Source organism: Arachis stenosperma, chromosome 6 (assembly GCF_014773155.1).
Source record: "Arachis stenosperma cultivar V10309 chromosome 6, arast.V10309.gnm1.PFL2, whole genome shotgun sequence".
In the NCBI taxonomy this organism is placed as follows: Eukaryota; Viridiplantae; Streptophyta; class Magnoliopsida; order Fabales; family Fabaceae; genus Arachis; species Arachis stenosperma.
In genome coordinates this window covers 1,361,866-1,385,992 of record NC_080382.1, presented here as the reverse complement: position 1 = coordinate 1,385,992, position 24,127 = coordinate 1,361,866, and the positions used below count along the sequence as shown (strand labels likewise).

Genomic DNA, 24,127 nt, shown 5'->3' with positions numbered 1-24,127 from the left:
CTCAGTCTCTCTCTCACTCTGTCAAACACCTTAACTGCGGACTACTTTCTCCAGCATCACTGCCATTTCTTTACTTCGACTTCAGCTGTGTTAGTTCTCTCTCCATCATCGCTGTTGCTATGTAATGTCTCTCTGGCGAGGCTGCAACCTGTGACCTCGACGCCGATCTGCTCTCCTCTGGTGTTATGTGCTTCTCTCCGCCGCTGTTGCACTCTCTGCTCACCCAGTCTCGGTCACTTACTCTGTACTCTCTCTCGCCGCTGGTCAGTTCTCTCCACCGGTCTGCTCTCTTCTTGTTTTGTGTCTCTCTCGATATCTTGATTTTTGATTGATTGATATTGAATATTGATGATTTGATATTATCTGGATTAGTTTAATTTTTTAAATTTCTATTTTGTTAGGTTAGTTCTGGTTTTGCCTCTTTATTAGGTGAATATAGTGTGTAATTAAGCTTGATTAAATTCAGCGGGAGCTCTTGAATATACTTTGCTTATGTATGATTAAACCTTGTTACTTTATGAAAGAATCATCTAATTAATATTCTGGAGCCATAATTTTCTTCTGTGTTGCTTGTCATTTGAATTTAATTAAAGATTGGAAGGAAATAGGCCTTAGTTTGGAATTCAAACCATAAAGTCTGGAATTTTGATTCTACAAACCATAACTTCCTGTGGATGAGCTTGAGGTTTTCATGCCTTTTTCATTAGTAAGAACTGACATATACGGTGGAGCTTATATCTCGATGAACCTGATGACTTAACATCTGGCCAAATGAAATAGTAAGGCATGTTCAAAGTTGATTCTGCGGACAGATCCTAAGCTTAATTATATAATTTCTAATACTGTGTGCTCACACTGAATTTGCTGTAGTTGGAACTGTAATAATTGGTTCATATGGAGCTCCCTTCTCTGTTAATGTCATAGACACGTTTTAGTTCCCTAAGCTAATCCTTAGCGCTTCTTTAAGCCTTTAGATAGTAATGTTGTCGGCTTTAGATATTGTTGTTACATTTTTCCTGAGTTATCCTTGTTAAAGTTTCTGACATAATCTTTGAAGTTAGGTGGTTCCTTGCCGTTCATGATTTCTGAAAAATAAACAAATAAATAAAGGAAAAAAAAAAGAGAGAATGTAATAATGATGCATATGTAGGGGGAGAAGATTTTCAACAATAGATTGTCCAAATTTAAACACACTTTGATTCTTTCAATTTACATTTATTCCCATTGATCTAACAGGTTAATTAACTTATGAAATTTCCATTATCACCAGCACTTTTGGTAAGACTGAGGAATTCCAGCTTTCATCACATTTGGTTACTTTTCAAAGCCAATATTTAGCGCTAATTCTAACAAATGAGGCCAATTTCTATAGCTACAGGAAAGCAAACATAAGTATTAGGAAGAAGGATATAGTGAAACGTGGAGCTATATGTCTGTATTTTAAGGAAATAAAAAAGAAAGATTTGAGAAATTTTAAAAAAGTAGAAATAAAAAAAAATATAAAGGAAGAAGTAGAAGCAGGTTTCCCAAAACTTGGTTCTTCTTTGTTTCCTTTTGTTACTAGATGGTATGTTTTGCAGCGAAATCCATCATAGTTTCTAATGGCTAAGTGGTGGGTCTTCCATTGTTTGTTTGCCTCATTTGTGTTTGGTAACTTGTTTGATAATATTTTGGCATACGTTATGTAACAAGAAATCAATGACAATATGTGCACATCATGTGTTTGATGAACCTATTGTTGGCTCCCTTTGTTTCTCAGGGTGAATTCTAATCATTGTCCATGATGAGGCTCTATGATGAATTCAAAGAGATACTAAAGATTCAGAAGTTTCGAAGATTGGTGTCATATACTGGATTCTACTGCTTTGCCACACTCATAAGCTATGCTTATGTTAGCAATACGTGCGTCTAATGTTGTCACAACCTTTTTTTTATACTAGATTTTGAATTTTTTACAAGATTGGTTTGAATGCTAATCTCTGGAGTCAATATATGATTTTGGTGTTTCAGAACCCGGGCAGGATATTCCAGAGCCGATCAATTCTACGCATCGTACCCGGCTGGTACTGAGCTTTTAACAGATACTTCCAAGGTATTTGCCACTATATAATTTAGGAAATGCGCATCTTTTATACCTTTTTTTCTCAAGGATAATAGTAGTATTTGCAAATTGTTATTAGTTGTACAAAGCTGCTCTTGGAAACTGCTTTGAAGCTGAAGAATGGGGTCCAATTGAGTTCTGCATCATGGCCAAACACTTCGATCGTCAAGGGAAGGCTCCATATGCATACCATTCAGTAAGTTTCAAGCCTATATGCTACTCTCTATTTTGATTTTCCGTAATTTTAGAATTGTTTATATTAATTCTGGAACCAGAACAATTTTTACTTTTACCACTGATATTGATACTTAAAGACATTGATTTATAAATCCTAGTTTTATGTGAAACTCGAATCCTATGATTCTTTCATTTTAGAGTAATTGGCCAAGTTGGTTCATCAAATCTCAGGCACGAATCAATTTAATCATTTGAATTTCTTGGTTCCTCACGTTCTGTGTCTGAATTTTTTTAACAGTTATTAAATTTTAATAAATTCCTTTAACTTCTACAAGGATAATACAATAACCTCAGCTACTTTTCAAATCCCTTCCATTTCCTTTCTTCTCCACCATAATGAAAATTACTAACACATCCTAGTGAATACACTTTTAGTCAAATTCAGTTATTCCTGGCCATTTGTCATTATAGCACTATTATTAAGGAACCATTGAACAATGCATGTATCCACATTGGTCCTCAAGAATGAGGAATACAAGGACTAAAACAAGCTTTCTAGAAAGTTTGGAATAAAGCCCAAAAAAAGTTGATGGATGGATTAAAACTAGAATTTGTTATATTTACAAGGAAAAGAAAACATATTTAAGCATAACTGCTTGGCTTCAACATTGCACACTTTTTTTTTCGTTTTTTTATTACGTTGTATTGGTTTGGGTCTGTTTGAAGTGTATATGGAAGGTATAGGTAGTTTAGCCCACAGCCTAGTGGTTAAATCTCTACATCCAAGCTTAAGAGTGTGCTCGGATAAAACATTTGGAATGCTATTTTTTAAAATCCTTTAACTTAAAATGTTTTGTTTGGACATTAATACAAAGAAGTTTATAAATTCCAAGGATCTTAATAGAGTAGAGAATCCAAGATACCTGGTGAGAGAAGGAATGAAAACTCTTTTTATTATCCTTTCATGAAAACTTGATTGATAATATATAAAGAAAAGAATTTGCAATCAAACTTGCCACGTATGTATCCCTTTCATCTTCTCTTGCTGCATATACAAACAAGGTATCTTAAAGTTCCATGTATTTGGATTTTGGCAATTTACTTATATAGTGTTTTAAATTTATTAAAATTTTAAAATACCTTATCCAAACTAAGGTCCCCACACCATCACCTCCTTCCCCTTAGTATCTTAGGTCAAAAAAGGTTCATAGGCAAAGAATTTTGAGTTTTCACCATCCTCTTTCCATTACATGTGACATATAGCCTTTTAAATTCAAGGGAGGATCACTTTAAAATTAAATTCTTAGATGTTAGACATCTACATTTTGAATGAGGTGGCCGGGAGAGGTTTAGCATATTTGGGTACAATGACATTATTTGATGCATATAACCGACTCCATCTTGCAGGAAAATGTTTTGTTGTTTTTGACATTTACATTTTACTTTTAACTACATTGTATTTTGGCTTCTTACAGAAATATATGGCACACTTGCTTTCACTTGGACAGCTTGATGGAAGTGGTTAATGGGAGAAGTTAACCATTTAACTCCGATGATATTTGATAATTTGGTAGTTGTTTTAATATAATAATTATATAGCCATATGAAAATTACTTGATGATTGAGTGCTTGCTCAAGTTTTGGGCTGCCATGTATGCTATAACCGGCTTTTTATGATCAAGGAATATAGTATCTTGAGCATTGATTCTGTTTTTTGTCTCTAAAAAAAAAAAGATTTATCGTTCTTCTTAGCCATATACAAACTCTTTCTATTCTTCCCAAGATCTTGTATGACTTGTTGCTTGCCAATAAGTACAACATTAACTACCTTTTTCTGTTTTTTAATATTCTACTCTCGAACCATGAACACCTTGTAGTTGTGCAAATGTAGAAGATGAGAGGCTCCGGAAGGAAATTTAAGTATAGCAGGGTGAAAAGGGGAATTAAGGAAAAAGAGAGGATATTTTGGAAAAAGAATATAAAAGAATGTTGAATAAGAGTGATATTAGTAATTTCGGATTGAGGAGTGTTAGGAGCTAGCAAGTTTTATGATTTGTAGTCATTAATTAGCCATCATTGGTATCTTTAATGGTGTGGGATTTTATCCAATGGTGTGGGATTATTCACTTTTCTTTTGCTGATTAAGTACTGGTCAGATTTTAATAAAAATGTTGACTCCCTACACTTTCTCTTATGGAATTACATTGTTGCTGCTTTACATTTTCTTTTCCATGATTTTTTTCCGATCTGTTTGTTATTTTATCTACTAATTTAATAACCCATTTACATATTTGTTGACCTAATAAAATTTAAAAAATGTATTATAACTTCAATAAAAGAAAATGTATTATCACTAATATATCTAGCCATTATATGAATGTTAAAAACTATATATAAAGTCTCATCTTGCATCGCAAAAGCCACGTAGTAGTAATATAATACATTTTACTGATGACCTTCTGTACTGGTAGGTGGTCATGCATCTTTAAATTATGATATGTACTTTTATTATTATATATGATTGGTAGTTAATTTATACGTAGGAAGAATATTATTATTTCACTATTTCACGCTTCAACTCCGATCCCTTTTTCATTACATTGCAAACAAGAGATCATATGTCTAATTCAAAAGTTTATATATCATTTGTTCTCCTTTCTGTTCTTGTGTCTTCTGAAGCCTTGAATTGCGTACTACTTGAGGGTGAGTCTTCTCTTTGTGTTTACTTCTTTTTTTTTGAGTTCATCTTTAAAAGATTATCGATTATATAATGATGATCAATCTCCAAACATGAATTTTCCATCTTTAATTTTAAATTCGCTGCATCAAAAGAATACTTTCTTCTTTTATTTTTTGTACTGTTGCAACCTTAGTAGCCATTTGCATTGATTGAGAAATCTTTTCTATTTTGTTCTGCAAATCCGCCAAATCATTGCCGCGTTATTGTTATGACTGTTAGTAATGAATGAGAACCCTTCTTTTTTTTTTTTCTTGATAACAATGCGCAATATCTTTTTTTTTTTTGCTAGACTTGATATGAGGTTAAAGGATATTTCTTGATTGTAGCTAATATTCCTCTCTCTCTCTCTCTCTCTCTCTCTCTCTCTCTCTCTCTCTCTCTCTCTCTCTCTCTCTCTCTCTCTCTCTCTCTCTCTCTCTCTCTCTCTCTCTCTCTCTCTCTCTCTCTCTCTCTCTCTCTCTATATATATATATATATATATATATATAGGTTATGCTATGTGTACACCAAAATCAGCCACCAAAGTCAGTTATTAGTATAAAATACATGTTGAAATACAAATACATATTGAAAATAAATTAAACCACATGTGTATTTATACATAAATATATTGGTGGCTGATTTTAGTGGCTGATTTTGGTGTACAAATAGTATTTTTCTATATATATTTACCAAAGATGGGGAAACTGAATCCGCAACCTCTTAAATAAGTATGAAAAAACTATATCATTTGAGTTACAATTTATTGGCGATATTCCTAAGATATTACAAGTTGAATAATTGGCATTTGAATATTTTTTAATATTGATATCATTATGACCTGCAACACTTAAAATAGAAAATAAAAGTAGCATTTATTCTAATAAAATATTTGTCATCATCAAATTGTTAGTTCTCTTTGAACTATAAAACTAGTTATGTTAGTCAATGAAATGGTGTTTCCTATTAAAATTCAGAGGCTGAAATTGTATATTATCCCCCAAATATTATTATTATTTTGTAAAGATTTTTTACACGGTTTAAAATCTCATGGCATGCGATCTCTATAGATAGAATTGATAGTCTATTTATCCTTCTATTCTTTTGTTTAGTAACAGAAATAATTTTTGTGAAAATTAGGGCATAATTATTCAAATCAACTTTCATAATTCTTTTAAAAACAAGTAAACAGACTTTACAAAACATTTTGATATTTGGAGCCAGCTAACCCCTAATACCAAATACTATATACTGTAAATTATTATTTCGCATCTACCTCGATATTGTATTCATAATTAATTATAAATAGGAAATATTTTCAAATATACCAACCATTATTATTTTAAAATATATTTTAGTTAATACTTAAATTCATCACAAGTAAATTGCAATTTCATGACTTGTTATTTTTGAATGAACATTTCTTTATCTTTAATTCAAAAACTTTAAAGAATGTTGCAATGATGCCATATATAATTTAAGGTAGAAACTCAAATGCAATTGATTTCACGTAAAGTTAATCACTGAGAGTGGCTAAATGATTTGACTGATTTGACTAAATTTTTATCTAACAACTTTCAACTATCAATTTCACATGAAATCAACTGTACCTGAGTTTTCACCGTAATTTAAAGTTGCATTATATATGATATATAGTTTTCTTTCATTCCATTAGACGAGGAGATTTCGGTATTTAATAAGAGGATTCATGAGATGATAAGTAGCAACTTTTACACTGCTACTTATTCAAATAGCTTCTTGCCTCCGGCTCCTCCAAGCAAGCCTTTCCCAGGACCTAATACAATTGAACCACCGCCACCCCCGCGGCCGCCACCACAACATTCAAAGCACATGGTTGGTGGAGGTTAGTGAGCTAGATAATTATTAGATCATGTGCCTCCCAAATAGCCGCATCTGAGTTTGAATTTGACTTCAGCCAAAACTAGAAAAGAACTCATTTAGTGTGTTCGAATGTGTAGTATGACTGTGTTGTGTTGTATTAAGACAAAAAAAAAAAAAATTACAAAAAATATATATTCTGATCTATTCTAATATACATAATATAATCATTTATGTAATTTTATTTAACTGGTTAATAAGTTTTTAGAGTAAATGATTTGTGACGCTTTCTATCTTTACAAAAAGTAAAAATAAGAAAGATTTAAATTCAATTTTTTTCTTGACTTAGTTCGATTTTAAAAGAATTGTTTTATCATTTATTATACGAAAAAGTGTAGAAGACCAACTAGTCATACAACCAATTAAAAAAACAAATTAAAAAAAGAGAAAGTATAGGGAGCTAATAGAGTACCTATACAATGTCTACAATGAGGGTATAGAGATGTTCGATTCATTAGAATATCAGATGTTTATTATCCCTGATATTTGGATAGTTATTTTGGATAGTATGAGTGTATTGTGTTTGTGAAATTAGTAGTATTTTATCCTGAATGTTAATTTTTTAACTCATATTGGACTAAATAAATAGCTCATTGTACAAATACTCTATTGACTTTCTAGAAAAATTCTTGTCAAATAAGAACTTCTTAAATATGGTTATATATATGCCATCGAATCCAGTATTACATGCATGCATGCATACATTAAAAGAAGATATGGCAATAACCACAAAATATGCTTACCGTACCGTAGAGTATTAAAGCCTAATTAGGCGTCTATTTCATGTGACTCTTAAGAAAATGATGCTGGAATTGATATAAGATTCCATTTGAATGAAAGAGGAAGAAAAGGAAGTGGTGGGTAAGGGGTGCAGAGTAGCTGATTAGGACTCAAAGTTTCACTAATTGATCAAGCTTTTGAAATATATTAACACATGGTTCAAAAATATCTCTGTCATTCTTTGATCAATTTTATTTGATGAAGACATTTGACCTACCTATAATTCACGTGTCTCTGTTATTAGTTGTTGTGTGTGCATGAAAGGTTTAATTAATTAATCAACATATTTAGCATGCCTAAGCCTAACAACTAACGACTTACGACAATAATCTTTCAATTTATTTGATGATGACTACGACATAAGAGGAAACATATGAGCAGTATTGAAGCAATTTGTAATTATAAGGTTTAGAGGTTCATTATTATCTATATATATCAATGATATGTTTTCGTTCCTTTTTATAGGATATTTGTAATAAGGATAGTAAAACATGCATATGTTTGGATCTTATGCTATATATGCCATACCATGAACTTGAATAATAATTATCCTGCTTAGCTTAGCTTTGCTTGTCCATCAAAGTTTTTTAACCAATTTATTAAAGATATGATTATTTTTGGATTTTGTTCCATAATCTATATGCTTCGGATAGATAAGATTGTTTTACCTCGAATTTTCTTTCAACATTTTAAAAATAAATAACGATCCACTACAAAAACGTCCCCCTCCTCCCCTCCCCTCCACATCTCGGACTCATCCCAAAGATTGAAGATGGCGGTGAGAGTTCGATTACCCTTAGTAACAATAAATAGACGCATGAGATGAACAAAAGGGGTAGATCGAAAATACAACTGTCAACCCTAGTACTTTCGTTTTCTGTTTTACACTTTAATAAATATATTATTGAATTGGTTGTCAGAGTCTTTTTTGCAGGTTTTACGACCGCACTCGAGCACTAAGAATTACCCAGTTTTGTTGTTCAAGTAGAAGTGCGGAAGCATTCAACCTCCAGCAGCAACGAGCTATAACTCGGAGTATTCTTGACAAAACATTTGGTGCACATTGTGGGGTCCGAAAATCTAACGTTACCCCACAATCCTTTTTTCCTTTATTTGTTTCGTCTCCTTTTTGTAGGATCCTATGCATGGCCAACGATTCATTGCCACCACTTCCTCCCACTCGTGCTGAATTAGTAGCTATGAATGCTACCCTCCAAGGAGAAGTGAGAAAGATGTCCGAACTCCTTGCGGACCGAATAGATAAGGAGGAAGGTGACAGAAAGAATGCGAGCAAGAAGAACCTTGAGGACGAACATCATTCTGAGACAAACACGGTGATGGAGGTTACCTCCCCAAATTCCACAAAGAAAAGAACAAATCCTTTTTCTGTAGAGATAATGAACTTCTAGATATCGAAGAATTTTACACTCCTAACCACGTTGAAACCACATGAGGGTTTTGGTGAGCCCAGAATCCACGTTACTAAATTTGAATCTATTATGTTTCTAAATGGCGCTTCTAACCCGATTTTATGTCATTCTTCTTTTACCTTATTGGACAGAGCCGCTTTATTATGATTTTCTGGTCTCCCTGCAGATTCAATTTCTACCTTTGATGAGTTTGCCGATCTGTTTGTCAACCATTTTGCAGTCTCAAAGATCTATGTTAATGACTCTGATTTTCTTAGCACTATCGAACAAGGTCAGTAAGAAAGCCTGAAGGACTACATGATAAGATTTGCCACAGTTGCAATAAAATTTTTTTATCTCAGTCCAGACATACACTTACATGCATTGAAAAGTGGCCTACATCTAGGAAGATTCCAAAAGACTATTGCAATAACCAAACCTAAAACATTAGCGAGTTCAAGGACAAAGCATTAGGATAGATAGAAATTAAAGAACTGAGAGAAGCCAGGAAAGCCGAAAAGTAAACACCCCGAAAAGAAGAGGATAGATAGGGAAGACCAAGCCAGATGAGAGAACAAAATAAACCTTTTAGATTGGTGCTTAAGTTTGATTCCTACACAAAGTTTAACACAAAGAGGAAGACATAATAAAGGAAATTCTCCACACTAACCTCATAAAACCACCTAGAAAAGCAATTAATTATCAAGACCAGAAATATGTGGATAAAAGTAAACATTGTACATTTCATCAAAAGTTCGATCATACCACCGATGAATCTGTCATAGCCAAGGACTTATTAGAAAAATTGGCAAGACAGGGGATGCTAGAAGACAAAGGAGCTTGGCATGACCCACCCGAACTTCCCACATCAAGGGGAGTTATTAACTATATCTTGGGAGGTTTTCTAGGAGGAGGAATCATCAGCAAGGCTAGAAAATGAAGTTATTGAACTATGCTGACCATGGAAAGATCTTCAAAGATGCAACAAGTCTCGCTCCCTTGCATCCGACTTCAAGACCCAATGCCCGAACTTAGACGACCCTGTTGTGATCTCAGTAAACATAGGAGACCTAACAATCAGAAAAGTTTTACTTGATCCAGGGAGTAGTGCTAATGTTTTGCTCTACCCAACTTTTCAAAAAATGCAACTCAGCAAAAAATCTCTACAACCTTCAACTAGAGAATTGGTAGGCTTCTCCGGAGAAAGATACCCGTGACATGTTATGTATGGTTAAGAACAACACTAGGGGAGCAACCATGCTAAAAAATCCTAGATATTCAATTTCTAGTAGTTGATTGTGCCCGTCTTTATAATGATATTTTGAGATGACCATCCTTTAACTTTTTCTGAGCTAGTGTTTCTACAGTTTACTTGTGCATAAAGTTTCATGGGCAGGATAACATTGTCCCAACAGTGCATCCTGACCATAAGGACACACGACAATCCTATAATGAATTGAGACCACTGTGAACAGTAACCATTCAATGGGTTAACTCTGTCTACAACATAGAGGACACCCTGGCCCTGGCCAAATTGGATCCCTGAGATAACATCTCCAGCCGACCTACCCCAACTGACGAACTAAGTAAGGTTCAACTCACCAAACTCAAACACAAATACACTAACATTGGATCTGCTTTTTCTGCAAAAAACGAGCAAAACATCACCAAGTTGAACAGATCTAATGCTGACCTTTTCACATGAACACTAGCGAATATTCCTGGAATCAACCCAAATAACATATGCCATAAACTTGTAATCAACCCTAATGTCCGACCAGTGCGTCAAAAAAGCAAAACTTAGGAACAAAATGAAGAGACGTAGTTATAGCAGAAACTCAAAAATTGCTTAATGCAAGATTCATTTGAGAAATCAAATTTTCATCATGGTTGGCGAATGTGGTAATGGTAAAAAAGAGCTCATGAAAATGGCGCATGTGCGTGGACTTTATTGACTTGAATAAAGCATGTCCAAGGGCTAATATCTGTTACTGAGCATTGATAAATTGGTAGATAGCACCTCAGACGTTGAGGTGTTAAGCTTTATAGACGCTAACTTCGCCTATAATAAGATACTAATGCATCCAGAAAATCAAGACAAGACTACATTCATAACTGATCATGGTAATTTTTGTTATAAGGTCATGTTCTTTGGACTTAAAAATGCAAATGCTACATATCAAAGGCTTATGGACAAGGTCTTCAAAGAACAAGTTGGTCGGATTATCGAAGTTTACATTGATAACATGGTAGTAAAAGCAAGCTCGGTAGAAGATCACCAAGCCGATCTCCATGAAGTTTTTTAGCAACTTCGGAAATATAATATGAGGCTAAATCCAGAAAAGTGTGCATTCAGAGTGGACGGCAGAAAATTCCTCGGTTTTATTCTAACACATTGAGGAATAGAGGCGAATTCCGACAAATGTCAAGCCGTCATATAGATGCAATCAACTCGAACAATTAAAGAAGTACAACAACTCATTGGCCGCCTAGCATTCCTGTCAAGATTTTTGCCCGCGACCACTGCAAGGTCATATCACTACTTTAATAGCCTTAAAAAGGCTAAAGAATTCGCCTGGATCGAAAGTGCGAGCAAGCATTCACTAAATTAAAAAATCTTCTCAGCTCGTCACTTGTTCTCCATAAATCCCAACACGGTAAACCTCTTTACTTATATCTTTCAATTCCAGCTCAGTAGTTAGTTCTGTACTTGTCACAAAAATAGGTAAAGAACAAGATCCAATTTATTTCGTCAACAAAGTGCTACAAGACTCAACTAGCATTTGCCTTGATAATCATAGCTCGACGATTGTGGCATTACTTCCAGAATCATCAAATTATAGTTCGGACAAGCAAACCATTAGGTCAAATACTAGCACGACCAGATCTAGCAGGTAGACTCACTAAGTGTTCAGTCAAACTTTCAGAGTTTGACATCTCCTATCAATCACGAGGATAATTGAAAGCTCAAATACTAGCCAACTTTTTATTCGAATTTACCAGTACATAAGGAATCCTCACAGAATGGGAGCTATACGTAGACAGAGCCTCCAACGAGGAAGGATGCAGAGCTGGAATCCTACTCAAGGACAACAACGGTGTGTACGCTGAGGAATTTGTCCGTTTTTTTTCCAGACAAGCAACAATCAGTCTGAATATGAAGCTCTGTTGGCCAGACTACAACTTGAAAAAGAGGTAAACATTAAAAATTTGAAGGTATACTACAATTCCCTTCTCGTCGTCCAACAGCTAAGCGGTCATTTCCAGGCACGAGATCCCCTCTTAGAACGATATATGAATGTAGTAAAAGATCTTATACAATATTTCTAATATTTTGAAATATCACATATACCTAGAGACCAAAATAGCATAGCAGATATCTTATCAATGTTGGCTACTTCCAGAATACATGATTTCACAAACATTTTATCACAACTAACCCTTAATAAGCCAAGCATATATAACAAAGTTGTTTTAAGTGCATCACAAAAAATATATTGGAGAAGCCCATACATAAAATATTTGAGAGCTGGAGATATACCCTTTAATGAACAACCAAAGTTGTTCAGGAAGAAAGCGAGTTATTATACCATTATGGGAAACGACTTGTATAAACGAAAATTCTCCCAACTGTTGCTCAAGTGCCTCGGACCCTCGAAAGCATATTTGACAATGACCGAAATCCATGAAGGTATCTGCGGCACACATATAGGAGGCCGAAGCCTAGCTTCAAAGCTCTTACGAGCTAGATACTATTGGCCAACGTTAAGAAGGGGTTGCATGGACAAGGTACAGCGATGCGACAGTTGCCAAAAATGTGCGCCTATTATTCATAGCCCAGCCAAGCTGTTGCATTCTTCCGAGCTCGGATGGTCTTTTCACAAATGGGGGCTTGATATTCTTGGACCATTTCCAGTGTCGGTCGGTAGGCCAGGTAAATTTTTTATTGGTAGCAATAGATTATTTTACAAAATGGATAGAAGCACAACCCCTCACAAAAGTAACCTCTGATAAGGTATGCTCTTTTATCTGGAAATTTCTCATATGTAGACATAGTTTGCCTAGGGAAATTATTTCCGACAATGGTCGGTAGTTTACTAATAAAAAGATTGCATCCTTTTTAACGAACCTTTGCATCAAACACCATTTTTCCTCTGTATAGCACCCGCAAAGAAATGGGCTTGCAGAGGCAGCTAACAAAATTATTTTGCAGGCTTTAAGAAAAAATTAACAGATACCAAAGGACGTAGGGCCAAAATTTTTCTCAAAATTTTGTGGAGTTATAACATAACACTAGAATCATCAACTATAGAAACGCGTTCCGGCTAGTATACGGTGCAGAATCAGTGATGCTAGTAGAGATCTCCCAAGGATCACTACGATCTGAGCTCTTGAATGACACGACCAATACAGAAGCACGATTAACCGAGCTTAACACACTAGATGAAGAACATGACTTAGCCAAGCTACGACAACAATCTATGCAACTTTCCATACAACAAAAGTATAACAAGAAAGTTCGGCCAAGAGTACTACAACAAGGAGACCTAGTACTTTAAAAATTTGAAGAAGTTCAAAAACCTCCAGGACATAGAACATCGGTTGGAACCTGAGAAGGCCCTTTTAGGGTGTCAAAGGTTCATGGGAAAAAAGCCTATTCCTTGGAGACACTGGTTGGAACCGAGTTACCCAACACCTAGAACATATCCTCTTTAAAGTTATATTGTAGTTAATTTTTTTTTGTAAAAGACGGGATTGAGAGGTACCTTTTTTACTGATCACGAGATTTTTTCACACAATGGATTTTACTCGAACAAGTTTAAACGAGGCTCATCACTCTGCACCTTCCACAGCTGAAGGTCTTATCAATAAAAACTATGTCATTTTCGCATTATCAACTTCATAAAAACCAACACATAAAAGGTTGGAAAGCACATTGAAATAATCAAAATAGATATCATCCAAATGTCTAACATTTTTCAACCCCGACGTCAAAAGTCGGTCTCAATTCAACAAACAAAAAACCGATATTCAAAAGGTCGGTCATAGTCCAAACATTAACAAAGTTCAAACAGAAGTTTCAAAATAAAACAATACAAATTCAAGGAGCTAGAGGTCTTTATCAACAGGAGCAGCACTTTCATCCTCCACTTCACCAGCCTTGTCCTCGACGAGTTCACCATTAACAACGATCTTTGTAACATCAAGCTTGCCAACGTCAAACTCGAGAGCAAAAGAAGTCACTTGGCTCACAACCCAATAAAAATCCGCATAAAACATCTTTAATACATCGTTCTCCAGCTCATGAATCCTGGATGCATAGTTTTCAGAACCGAACCGGTAATCAAATCGGTCAAATTATTGGTTCACTAGTTTATTGGTTCAACCAATAAATTACTGGTTGAACCGGTAAAATTGGTCTCACGCAAATAAAAAATATAAAACAGTTAAAAATTTAAAATTAAAATTTGAAATATATATCTTCACTAATATTTTATAAAGAATCAAATCTCAAATTCTAAAAATAACTAATATAAAAAAATAAAATTTATCACTAATACAACAATAGTATCTTAATTTGACACAATAAAAGTAACAATTAATTCACAAAGCTTATCATCTAACTATAATATCAGTAGATTTTAACGCTAATATTAAAACAAATAACCTTAATCACAATACTAGCATTGAAATAGATCAAGCAGATTAATAAATTTTTAATGAAATTATATTTATATTAATAATAGTACATAATTAAAATATAATTAATTTGAAAATAGAGAATACAAAAATAAAATCAAATTAGATATTTATAAAATTATGTCATTGAATGTATACTATATAATTAATATTTGTCACACTTAATGTTAGGAAGCATAATGGTTGAGTGGCAAGTGGGAGTTGTTGATGCGACTATCTACAAATAAATGATCACATTAGACTACACAAAAAATAGACGGCCAATAAAAAAGCAAACAAAGTCAAATAAAATTTACCTTTATATACTTCGTGATACCTTCCTTACCAACTAGTTTCACTATCCTCACATCATTAGCATACTGGGCGACCTTATCAGAAAGCTCTATTATTAAAAACTGCTCACTCCACAAGGATTGTGCGTTCACCCCCTCAATGAAGCCATGTAACTTTTTCTGCTTTTTTAAAACATGCTTGCCACCAGTGCCAGCATCCAATTCCTCCTCGAAAAGAATCTCTAAAGACTTCTCATACTCAAGCATTTTCCTTTTAGGTGAAGGAATAGGCCGAGCGCTTGATTGAGCGGCATCAGCGACTATTTCCCTAATCACCCCAGAGACACCACCATCTTTATCACTCTTTTTCTTTTAGACCAAAAACAATTGTAACCAAGAAGTAGTCAAGTTTGGAACTCTTTCGCCTACAGAACAAACAAATATACAATGTCAAAACAAGACAAACTATGCAGCAAAATTCTCAAAACCATTCAGTTACCTATATAGGCCCCAAAAGCCTCCTTATCTGTTTCCAATTTCAAAAGTTCAGAAATGGACAACAGCTCCCCTACCGAAAAGCAATACACCAAGAAATCCAAAACAAATTTTCTTCGTCACTTTCAATAGCTTCGAATATTTGCATCGGCTCCGGAAAATAATAAAGAGGGAATTTTTCAACTAACTCATCATCTAAGTAAAAAGGGTATTCGGTTTCTGATGACCGAAACTTTACAAACATAGCTTTAAAATTGTTGAATGAAGATTTATAAAAAACAAAAAATGAACGACCAGAGTAGCTACTAAGGTTGACCCATAGACCTTTTCACACAGTTTTAGATTGAAATAGTGAGAAAAAGATGTTTAGTGAGGGAGGAAACTCAAGAAACTTCATTAAACACTCATAGGCTCGTAAAAAAGCCCATAAATTTGGATGCAGTTAGGAAGGGGCGCAGTTTAGCTACGTCAAAACATTGCACTCAAATTCTGAAAATGAAAACTTCAAATGTAACACCGTCAGACAAGGGGTATACAAATAGAAGTACACGCAGTCTCCTCTCCTCTCAATGCTATAGGGAAGTAACTCCACGCCAACAGTTGAACCATCTTTAACCAACCTTGTAGAATTAAGTTCATGCAAAGACTCAGCAGTACTATAAGCCGAAGCACGATGCTTTATAGCAACATGCACCCAATTGTATATGTCTTCTTTTTTAACCTCCACCACCTTATCTCTCGCCATCACCGAAAGAAATGAAAGAAAAAGACAAAGAACTACTAACCTTTTGAAGTCATGTCCTTTTCAGCTTCAAACAAAGTCCAGTAGATAATTTGTGTCTCTTTCCAAAGTGAAAACGGTAATAAGGAAACAAATAACACCACTCCACGATCTCCCATTAAACTAATGGTTGGATTAGAAAATTTTTTACTTATCATGGTGATGAGTATAGGTGATCTTCTCGAAATAACTGTACAAGAATTTATTACAAGGTTCACATCCTTTTTGAATTCCAAAAAGTAAAACAAAAGCAAGCTTGCCCCTGCTTACCGAAACGACACGCGTTGAGCTTAAGGCCCAGAAGATAAAACACTAATCCGAGGTATAAATATATTATTGACTTAGACGTTGGAGTTTCTTTTATAAATTTCACGACCACGCTCGAGCTCCGAGGATTACCCAGCTTTGCTGTCGAAGAAGTGCAGAAGCATTCAACCTCCAATAACAACGAGCTATAACTCAGAGTATTTTTGACAGAACAATTTTTTTTTTATAAATTTAAATTTTTAGAAGAAATAATATCATAACATGATATTAGAATTTCTACAATTTAAAGATTTAGAGTTCAATTTTTATTGATAAAAAAAAAGAACTTCAACATAAGACTAATAATAAGAGAAAGAAAGCTTATGAAAAAATCACGCAAACAAAAAATTTCTTACGTAAAGAGACATGTTAAAAATATAATCATTCATGTTATTCTTCTTATCAATTTACATTTTTGAAAAAAATTGTATCATAACACAAGTGAATAAATTCAGCTAATGACACTACAAGAAAAAAGAGCTATTTTAACACTTTATTTTTTAACACCATAATTATATGTCAAAATTATTAATATATATATTTGACAAATATCACAAATATCAAATTTTTTATATTTTCTTGATGAATAATTTGACTGTAGAAAATTACTTCTCAATTTTGACACTCATTTATTTTCAATTTACTCCACTATTTCTCTTCTTCTCTGGGTTCTGTCAATTTTGACATCACACTGCTCTCAGTTTGGGATCATACTACTCATTTTTTATCTTTAAAATCTTAATTTATTCTTCAGTTTCAAGATCTCATCTCATTCTTTATTAAAATTTTTTGTTGAGAATATTTTATGATCAATAAGTGTCAAAATAAATAGTATTTTTTACGGTTATTAATAAGTATCACAAAAAATATATTCTTAAATTTTTCTAACAAATTATTTTTGACAGCCAATATTTATCAAAATAAGATTTAAACTTTTTTCACAATTACTTATATGTTAAAAATACTATTTTTAACAAAATTTTTATTAACATATTTTCATAGTTAAAATAATGTCAAAATTTATTTTTTGATAAATTTTAATTCTTTTTTTACACATACAACCCTAAAAAATAATCTATATTGTTGTAGTGACGCAATTTATACACTAAACGATAAAAACTATCCACTCTTCTTTCTCTCTCTCCCTCTCCATCTCTCCTCTCTCTTTATTATGTAATCAATTTCTATAGATTTCGGCTAAAAAATTTTGATATGAAAGCAAAATGAGTGATATTTTTTAACATGATAATTTTTTGTGTTTTTTAAAATTGTGGGAGTACACAAATCGGACCCTCTGATTTGTGTTTAAAAAGTTGAAAAAAATCAAAGTACACAAATCAGACCATGCGAGTTGTTTAATTTTAAAATTTTACTTAAAAAATCGTATGGTCCGACTTGTGGTTAGGCAAATATGAATTTCGGAAGCTAGAAAACGGACCTTCCGAATTATTTGTAGTTTTCAATTTTTTTACTAATGAAGAACTTGCATAGTCCAAATTCTGTTCCACTGACACCATATGGCTGTGAAACACTTGTATTCCCGTATCCAAGTTCAACACTACTTTTGTTTCCATGTTCAAATTAAAAAGTGATTTCTATAATGTGGTTCATACACTCAATAACAAAAAATTATCCACTCTTTTCTCTCTCCTCTGTCTCTCTTTCTCTGTCTCTCTTTCTCTCTCCACTCAATAACAAAAACTATCCACTGTTTTCTCTTTTTCTCTCTCCTTCTCTCTCCTTATTTTGTATTTAAAATTTTGTCCATTTTTGTATTTAATTTAATGATAAAAATAATTACTTGCAGCAGTTAAATATTTCAATATGAAACTATTTTTTCAACGATTGCAAGCAATGTTCATTTTGAAATGTTGGAGGTACTTGTCTCTCTTTAAATTTCATAAAATTCCAAGATGTCTATGAATTGTTTCCTAAAGATATTAATTACGATAGATGCTTTGACCTACTTAGCATGATGAAGATTAAGACTCAAGAGGGTTAAGTACGAAGAATATACTGAATAACTTCTGATCAAGCTTTTTCTAGCCTTCCCCACCACCAATCAATAATCATTCATCACAGAGATCTCAAGTTTTTTTTTTCCCCGGGATTTTAGTACTTTTTAATTAATGATTTTTACAATGTTAGTTTAAAACTATAATATATCGAAGTTAACGTAAAAGAATACAAAATGTTGTTAATTATTATTTCTAGTTTAAATAAGTTTTTCATCTTTATGAAATACTTATTTTCAGTCTAATAAAATTTTAAAACTGTGTATTTAGTCTTTGTTATATATTAATTTGTTTCATTAATTAAATATTGATATATATATATATATATAACAAATTAAATACTGAAGTGGTTAGTAATTATTAATTATTAATAAAAAGAGTAAATATTGATGATGCGCCATTTTTATTTATTTTGATAAGGCTATTTTTCTGCTTTATCAAAATAGACACCAAGAAAATAAGAATAAAAAATAGTATCCATTCCCATTAATGACTAGTGTACTGTGTACGTATAGGCTAAGTTTGTTTCTAAGAACATGACAGGACAAGACATTGAGAATAGGATAGGATAAGATACTGATGGATAGAGACACAAAATTTTGTGTTCTTCTATTCTGTTTGGTAATAAACTATAACAAATTATGAAAATTCAATTTATTCTCATTTTTTTTCATTCAAAAAATTTGAGATGAAAAATATAACAATAAAAAATATAATTATGAAAAATTAACAAGAATAATGAAAGAAAAAATAGAAAATAAGTTGTGTCCCTTGTTAGTGTCTCCGTGTCCTTCCTGTCATAATGGACACAAAATACACTAATTCAGTGTCTCTGGACACATTGTCTCTATCCATGTCTCCTCTGCCAAATACGATTTTGTATCTCAGTGTCCCTGTCTCAGTGTCTTGTCCCTGTAAACAAACACAGCCATATATCCGAAATTGTGCACACGAAGTGAAATAACTGCTTAGATGGTGTGATTATTATTATGGAAAAGTATAGGGAATCGATATATTATCTGCTAATTTATTGTTAATAATAATTAATTATTATATTTTAAATATGTGTATAAGGAGACACATTTAAAAAATATATATATAAAAATATTAAAAGTGTATATAGTCCAGTCCGAAGATTTAGTCCAGCCTCAAAAATTTTAGAGGCTAATTTAGTGTGATTTCATCGGGTCTAGGGTAGGGTAAGGGTCTCAAAAATAGATTCAGTCATTATTTTGGATCGGGTTCGTGCCATAGCTCGGGTCACCCGAACTCGGTCCGGTGGTCCGGTCATCATACACAATTAATATTTTGTGTTATTAGTAATGGATGATGGTTATTCTTTTGTGGAATTTAAATATTGTAAACTTTAATATTTGTGTTATTAGTCATTATAAGATTATAAGTTAATGTTTTATATTTAAAATGTATAAGACTTTAGACTAATGCATAATATTGTGTTATTTGTATTGATTTAAATATTTGGTGTTATTAGACAATATTAGTATTGATTATGGTTATACTTTAATTTTAGAGAATGGTTAGTTCTTGTTATATTTTTTAAGTGAATTTTACTATGTGAATTGTGAAATAATGGTTGGAGATTAGATGATTTTTACATGCTAAAGACCCGATTTTCACCCGGTCTGAAGGTGCGTAAGTTTCATCGGGTCTAGAATCAGGTTAGGGTCTAAAAATTAGGTCCGATCTATATTTCGGGCCGGGTCTAGGTTAAGCCAAACTCCGGTGTGACCCGGTTCATGTACACCCCTAAAAGACACTTTCATTAGATACAGCCATAAAAAACACATTTTTATTAGATACATTCACAAAAATACTTCCATTAAACACAATTATAAATAAAAATTGACAGAAATTAACAAAAATGCTATTAGTAACTTAACGGAATTGTATTATTATTGTATAGTTGAGATTTAGCTTTCAAATAGGGGTCCAATTTGAATGGTTAAGTTATATACAAACAAAAAGTGCAGGGTAGGGGGTAGGAAGTATAGTGGGCTTTATTAGGGTTTTAGACTCACCAACCAAATAATGCAAAAGTGATCCACGTAAATCAAATTAAATATCGTCATTCATAGTTTCCAACTATTTGATTGTGATGATCATTGATTATGTTACATTCTCCCACTTCTTAACCCTAAAGAGACACTGTCAACAATCGCGTCGCAAATAATATTATGGATAAGGTGATGGACATGCATGCATTAATATTCATCCATTTATATATAGCTTCATACCTAGCTAGGCCACTGCTAACTAATAGTACGTAGAAGCCACTATATATATCACTAAACACAACATTTTCATCATTTGAATATTAATTAATATTGCAAGTGTAAGGAGTGTTAAAGTTAGTCCCACATAAAAAAAAACAAAAAAAAGTGGGAAGTTTATAAGATGAGAAACTCATTAATTTACTATCTTAAGATTTTGAGTTGGATGGGATGTCATCTCTTATGTTTTGATTATTCCTCCAACATCGAAGACAAATAATTCTATCTTCTACTCTTAACACTTAAACTGTTGCAACATAGTTTTAATTTTTACACAAAAATATGTATAATTATATGTTACATGCTCGTTGTCTTAAAAATTTTAAATAAGATCATATATGATTGGATAATTTTAATTTTATATAACTAATAATAAGCACACATATACAATAAATACGACAGATTATTGTTTCAACAACTAATCACCACCAAACTTTTTTGTTGCTTTTAAACTAAATCGGTTAAGAAATTTTCATGTTTGTTGCTTTTCATACCAACTTTTCTTTTCTTTTAGAGTAAATGGCACTCTCCTCTCTTATAAAATGTTTAAATAACATTCCAGTCCACTGTATTTATAAAATGTAAATTAAAGTACGTACTCTTTTCTCTTGCAAATTTAAAATAACATATACTTTAATCTATTTTATCAAAATACACATCAATAATATATATATATATATATATATATATATATATATATATATATCTTAGTAAAAATTATTTAGTTCAATTTGAATAATAACAATAAAAATATATGTATTATTATTTTAATATTTTTTATTTTTTTAATGTTTTATCACATAATATAAAATATTCTAACTACCTACAAAAATATTTAATCTAAATGTTCTTATATATTTCGTGATTAATGGTAAACTATTAAAAATAAATAAAATTAGTCACCAAAAAAAATTATTATATATAATAGTAATCATAAAATATAAAAAATTTTAAATTAACTATTTTTATTATAATTTAAAATATTTTATATTATGTAAAAAATGTTAAAACTAAATAAAATTTATTACATTAATAATCATAAAATTATAAAAATGTTTAAATTAATTTTCTTTGTAATAATTTAAAATATTTTATACTATGTAATAAACTATTAAAAATACATAAAATTTAATGCATTAATAATAAGTATATATTTGTTATTGTTGTTATTATTATTATTATCATCATCCTTACCATCATTATTTGAATCAATCAAATAATTATCACTAATAATATATATATATATATATATATATATATATATATATATATAATGGTAATTGATGAGTATTTTGGTCAAATAAACTAAAGTTTATGTTATTTTAATCTTATAAAAAAAGATAACGCACACTTTATAAATAAAAAAGAAGTGATTATCATTCGGATCTCTCTCAAGAAAGGAGAGTGTCATTCTTTTTTTTCTTGAATTTTAAGTGATCAAATTTGTTTATTTTTATCAGAGATGTGATTTAAGAGCACAAACTGAAGATATGAAAAAAAAATTGAATATTTTTCAAAGCCACATCAAACAAAAACTAAACTTGAGTTAATTAGTCTGCCTTGCTTTTTAACAAAACAATGATCTTGCCCTTGTAACTATATTATCTTTTAAGTAAAAAGTAGGCATAAGATTTAATTACTGAATGAATTTTTCTATGCCCTGAACTCCCAAATTTATAGCTATTTAATTAAAATGGAATGAGTTTAATCTTCATCACCTATATATATATATATATATATATATATATATATATATATAATGAAAAGAGTTTCCTTAGAACAATCATTCATATAATTTTTTTATCAATTAAAATTTTTGAAAGAATTAATTTTATCTCATAGTATCAAAATTTCTATGATAAAAAAATGTTTAAAATTTAATCTTTATTAACCCGTAAGAAATAATTTTATCATAAAGCCAATAAAAAAAATTATACAAAAAATTCAAATAAAACTCGATGCAAAACTTAAAAAAAGAATACTATGTGAAAAGGCGTATTAAAAATATAATCATTAATATTTTTCTATATATATGATGCTCCGTGCTCGTATTATTTAGTTTCTTAATAATGATAATCAATCATATATATATTCGTGGTCTTTATACGTGATTGACGATGCTTATGCTTGTAGAAATCAATTTCCTACGTTTTCAAGCTATATCACAAAGAATCTTTGGATGTGGTTTCGTTTGTGTTTGTGTTTGTTTTTCCTAATTTTTATTTTTTAAATTGTATGTGCCAAATTATTATAAACTGAAAATGACATAAAGTCTTAGATTATGAAATCCATCTAATTCCCAAATCATCGATCAGTAATTTTAGGGGCTCTACGCGTGAAATTCATTATGAAATTGGGATTTATCTTAATATTATTAAACTAATTTACAAACGACATATAATATTATCTTCGTTGACAAATAGGAAGAGGTAATACCTTTTATGAGCAATGTTATCTCTTAAAAGGATTAAATTATTTTATGATATAAAACCTTTATAAATTATTTGTTCATACATTGTAGTATAACGAAAAATTTAACATTATGCCAAGCAGCAGAAGAAAAAATAGAAGTAGAGCAAAACCGAATTAAAAGAAGAGTAAATTAAATAAACTTTAATAAATTCTCAAAATGTAATTTACTTTTGAGGGGATACAAAATCAGAATATATATATATATAGTAGCAAAATAATAGTAAATAATACAATAGCAGAAGCATTAATAACTAACTTCTACCATTTTATTAACAAACTAATAATTTCTTATCCTTTAACATTCTTTTTCTCTTCTTCTCCCTTCCTTAAACTTAGATGAGGTGGAGACATCACTCTTTTATTTTTGAATTTGTTGAATAATGGTAAAGAGAGAAATTTTGTGAAAACATCAACAATTTATGATGTGTTTGGATTTGCGTTGGAGAAGAGAGAAGTCCGTTTGAGTTCCTTAAACGCTTCATATTTATGTTTGGCAACATTTTTATCCTGTAAATACATAAATGATTTCTGTCTTCAACCCTGATTTACCAAAAGCTAAAAATTCTAGCTTTTCTATTAATCTTTTCACATTGGATTGAACTTTATGTTTTATATACCAATTATGTCCTTCATATTCATATGTTTATTATTTTTTTTATAATATTTTTTTTCTAATACTCTCTTATGTATATTATTATTTTTTATAAAAT

At 31.6% G+C, this 24,127-nt stretch overlaps 2 protein-coding genes across 2 annotated transcripts; both read left to right on the top strand.

Moving 5' to 3' along the window:
- Window positions 1-3,983, top strand: LOC130933213 (uncharacterized). The gene is made up of 5 exons (XM_057862762.1): window positions 1-263; window positions 1,760-1,902; window positions 2,011-2,092; window positions 2,181-2,297; window positions 3,754-3,983. The coding sequence occupies exons 2-5, from the start codon at window positions 1,781-1,783 to the stop codon at window positions 3,802-3,804; spliced, it is 372 nt and encodes a 123-aa protein (XP_057718745.1). The 5' UTR covers window positions 1-263; window positions 1,760-1,780; the 3' UTR covers window positions 3,805-3,983.
- Window positions 3,984-8,821: 4,838 nt separating this feature from the next.
- LOC130936862 (uncharacterized) lies at window positions 8,822-11,391 on the top strand. Its single transcript, XM_057867032.1, has 3 exons — window positions 8,822-9,019; window positions 9,327-9,377; window positions 11,227-11,391. Exons 1-3 carry the CDS (start codon window positions 8,822-8,824, stop codon window positions 11,389-11,391), a joined length of 414 nt encoding a protein of 137 aa, XP_057723015.1.
- The last annotated feature ends 12,736 nt before the right edge of the window (window positions 11,392-24,127 follow it).

Coding starts and splice junctions, on each gene's coding strand:
- LOC130936862 (XM_057867032.1), top strand. CDS start 8,822: ATGGCCAACGATTCATTGCCACCACTTCCTCCCACTCGTGCTGAATTA. Junction 9,020..9,326: donor AGACAAACACGGTGATGGAG/GTTACCTCCCCA, acceptor ACCATTTTGCAG/TCTCAAAGATCTATGTTAAT. Junction 9,378..11,226: donor TCTTAGCACTATCGAACAAG/GTCAGTAAGAAA, acceptor TTTTGTTATAAG/GTCATGTTCTTTGGACTTAA.
- LOC130933213 (XM_057862762.1), top strand. CDS start 1,781: ATGATGAGGCTCTATGATGAATTCAAAGAGATACTAAAGATTCAGAAG. Junction 2,093..2,180: donor TTTTAACAGATACTTCCAAG/GTATTTGCCACT, acceptor AATTGTTATTAG/TTGTACAAAGCTGCTCTTGG. Junction 2,298..3,753: donor CTCCATATGCATACCATTCA/GTAAGTTTCAAG, acceptor GGCTTCTTACAG/AAATATATGGCACACTTGCT.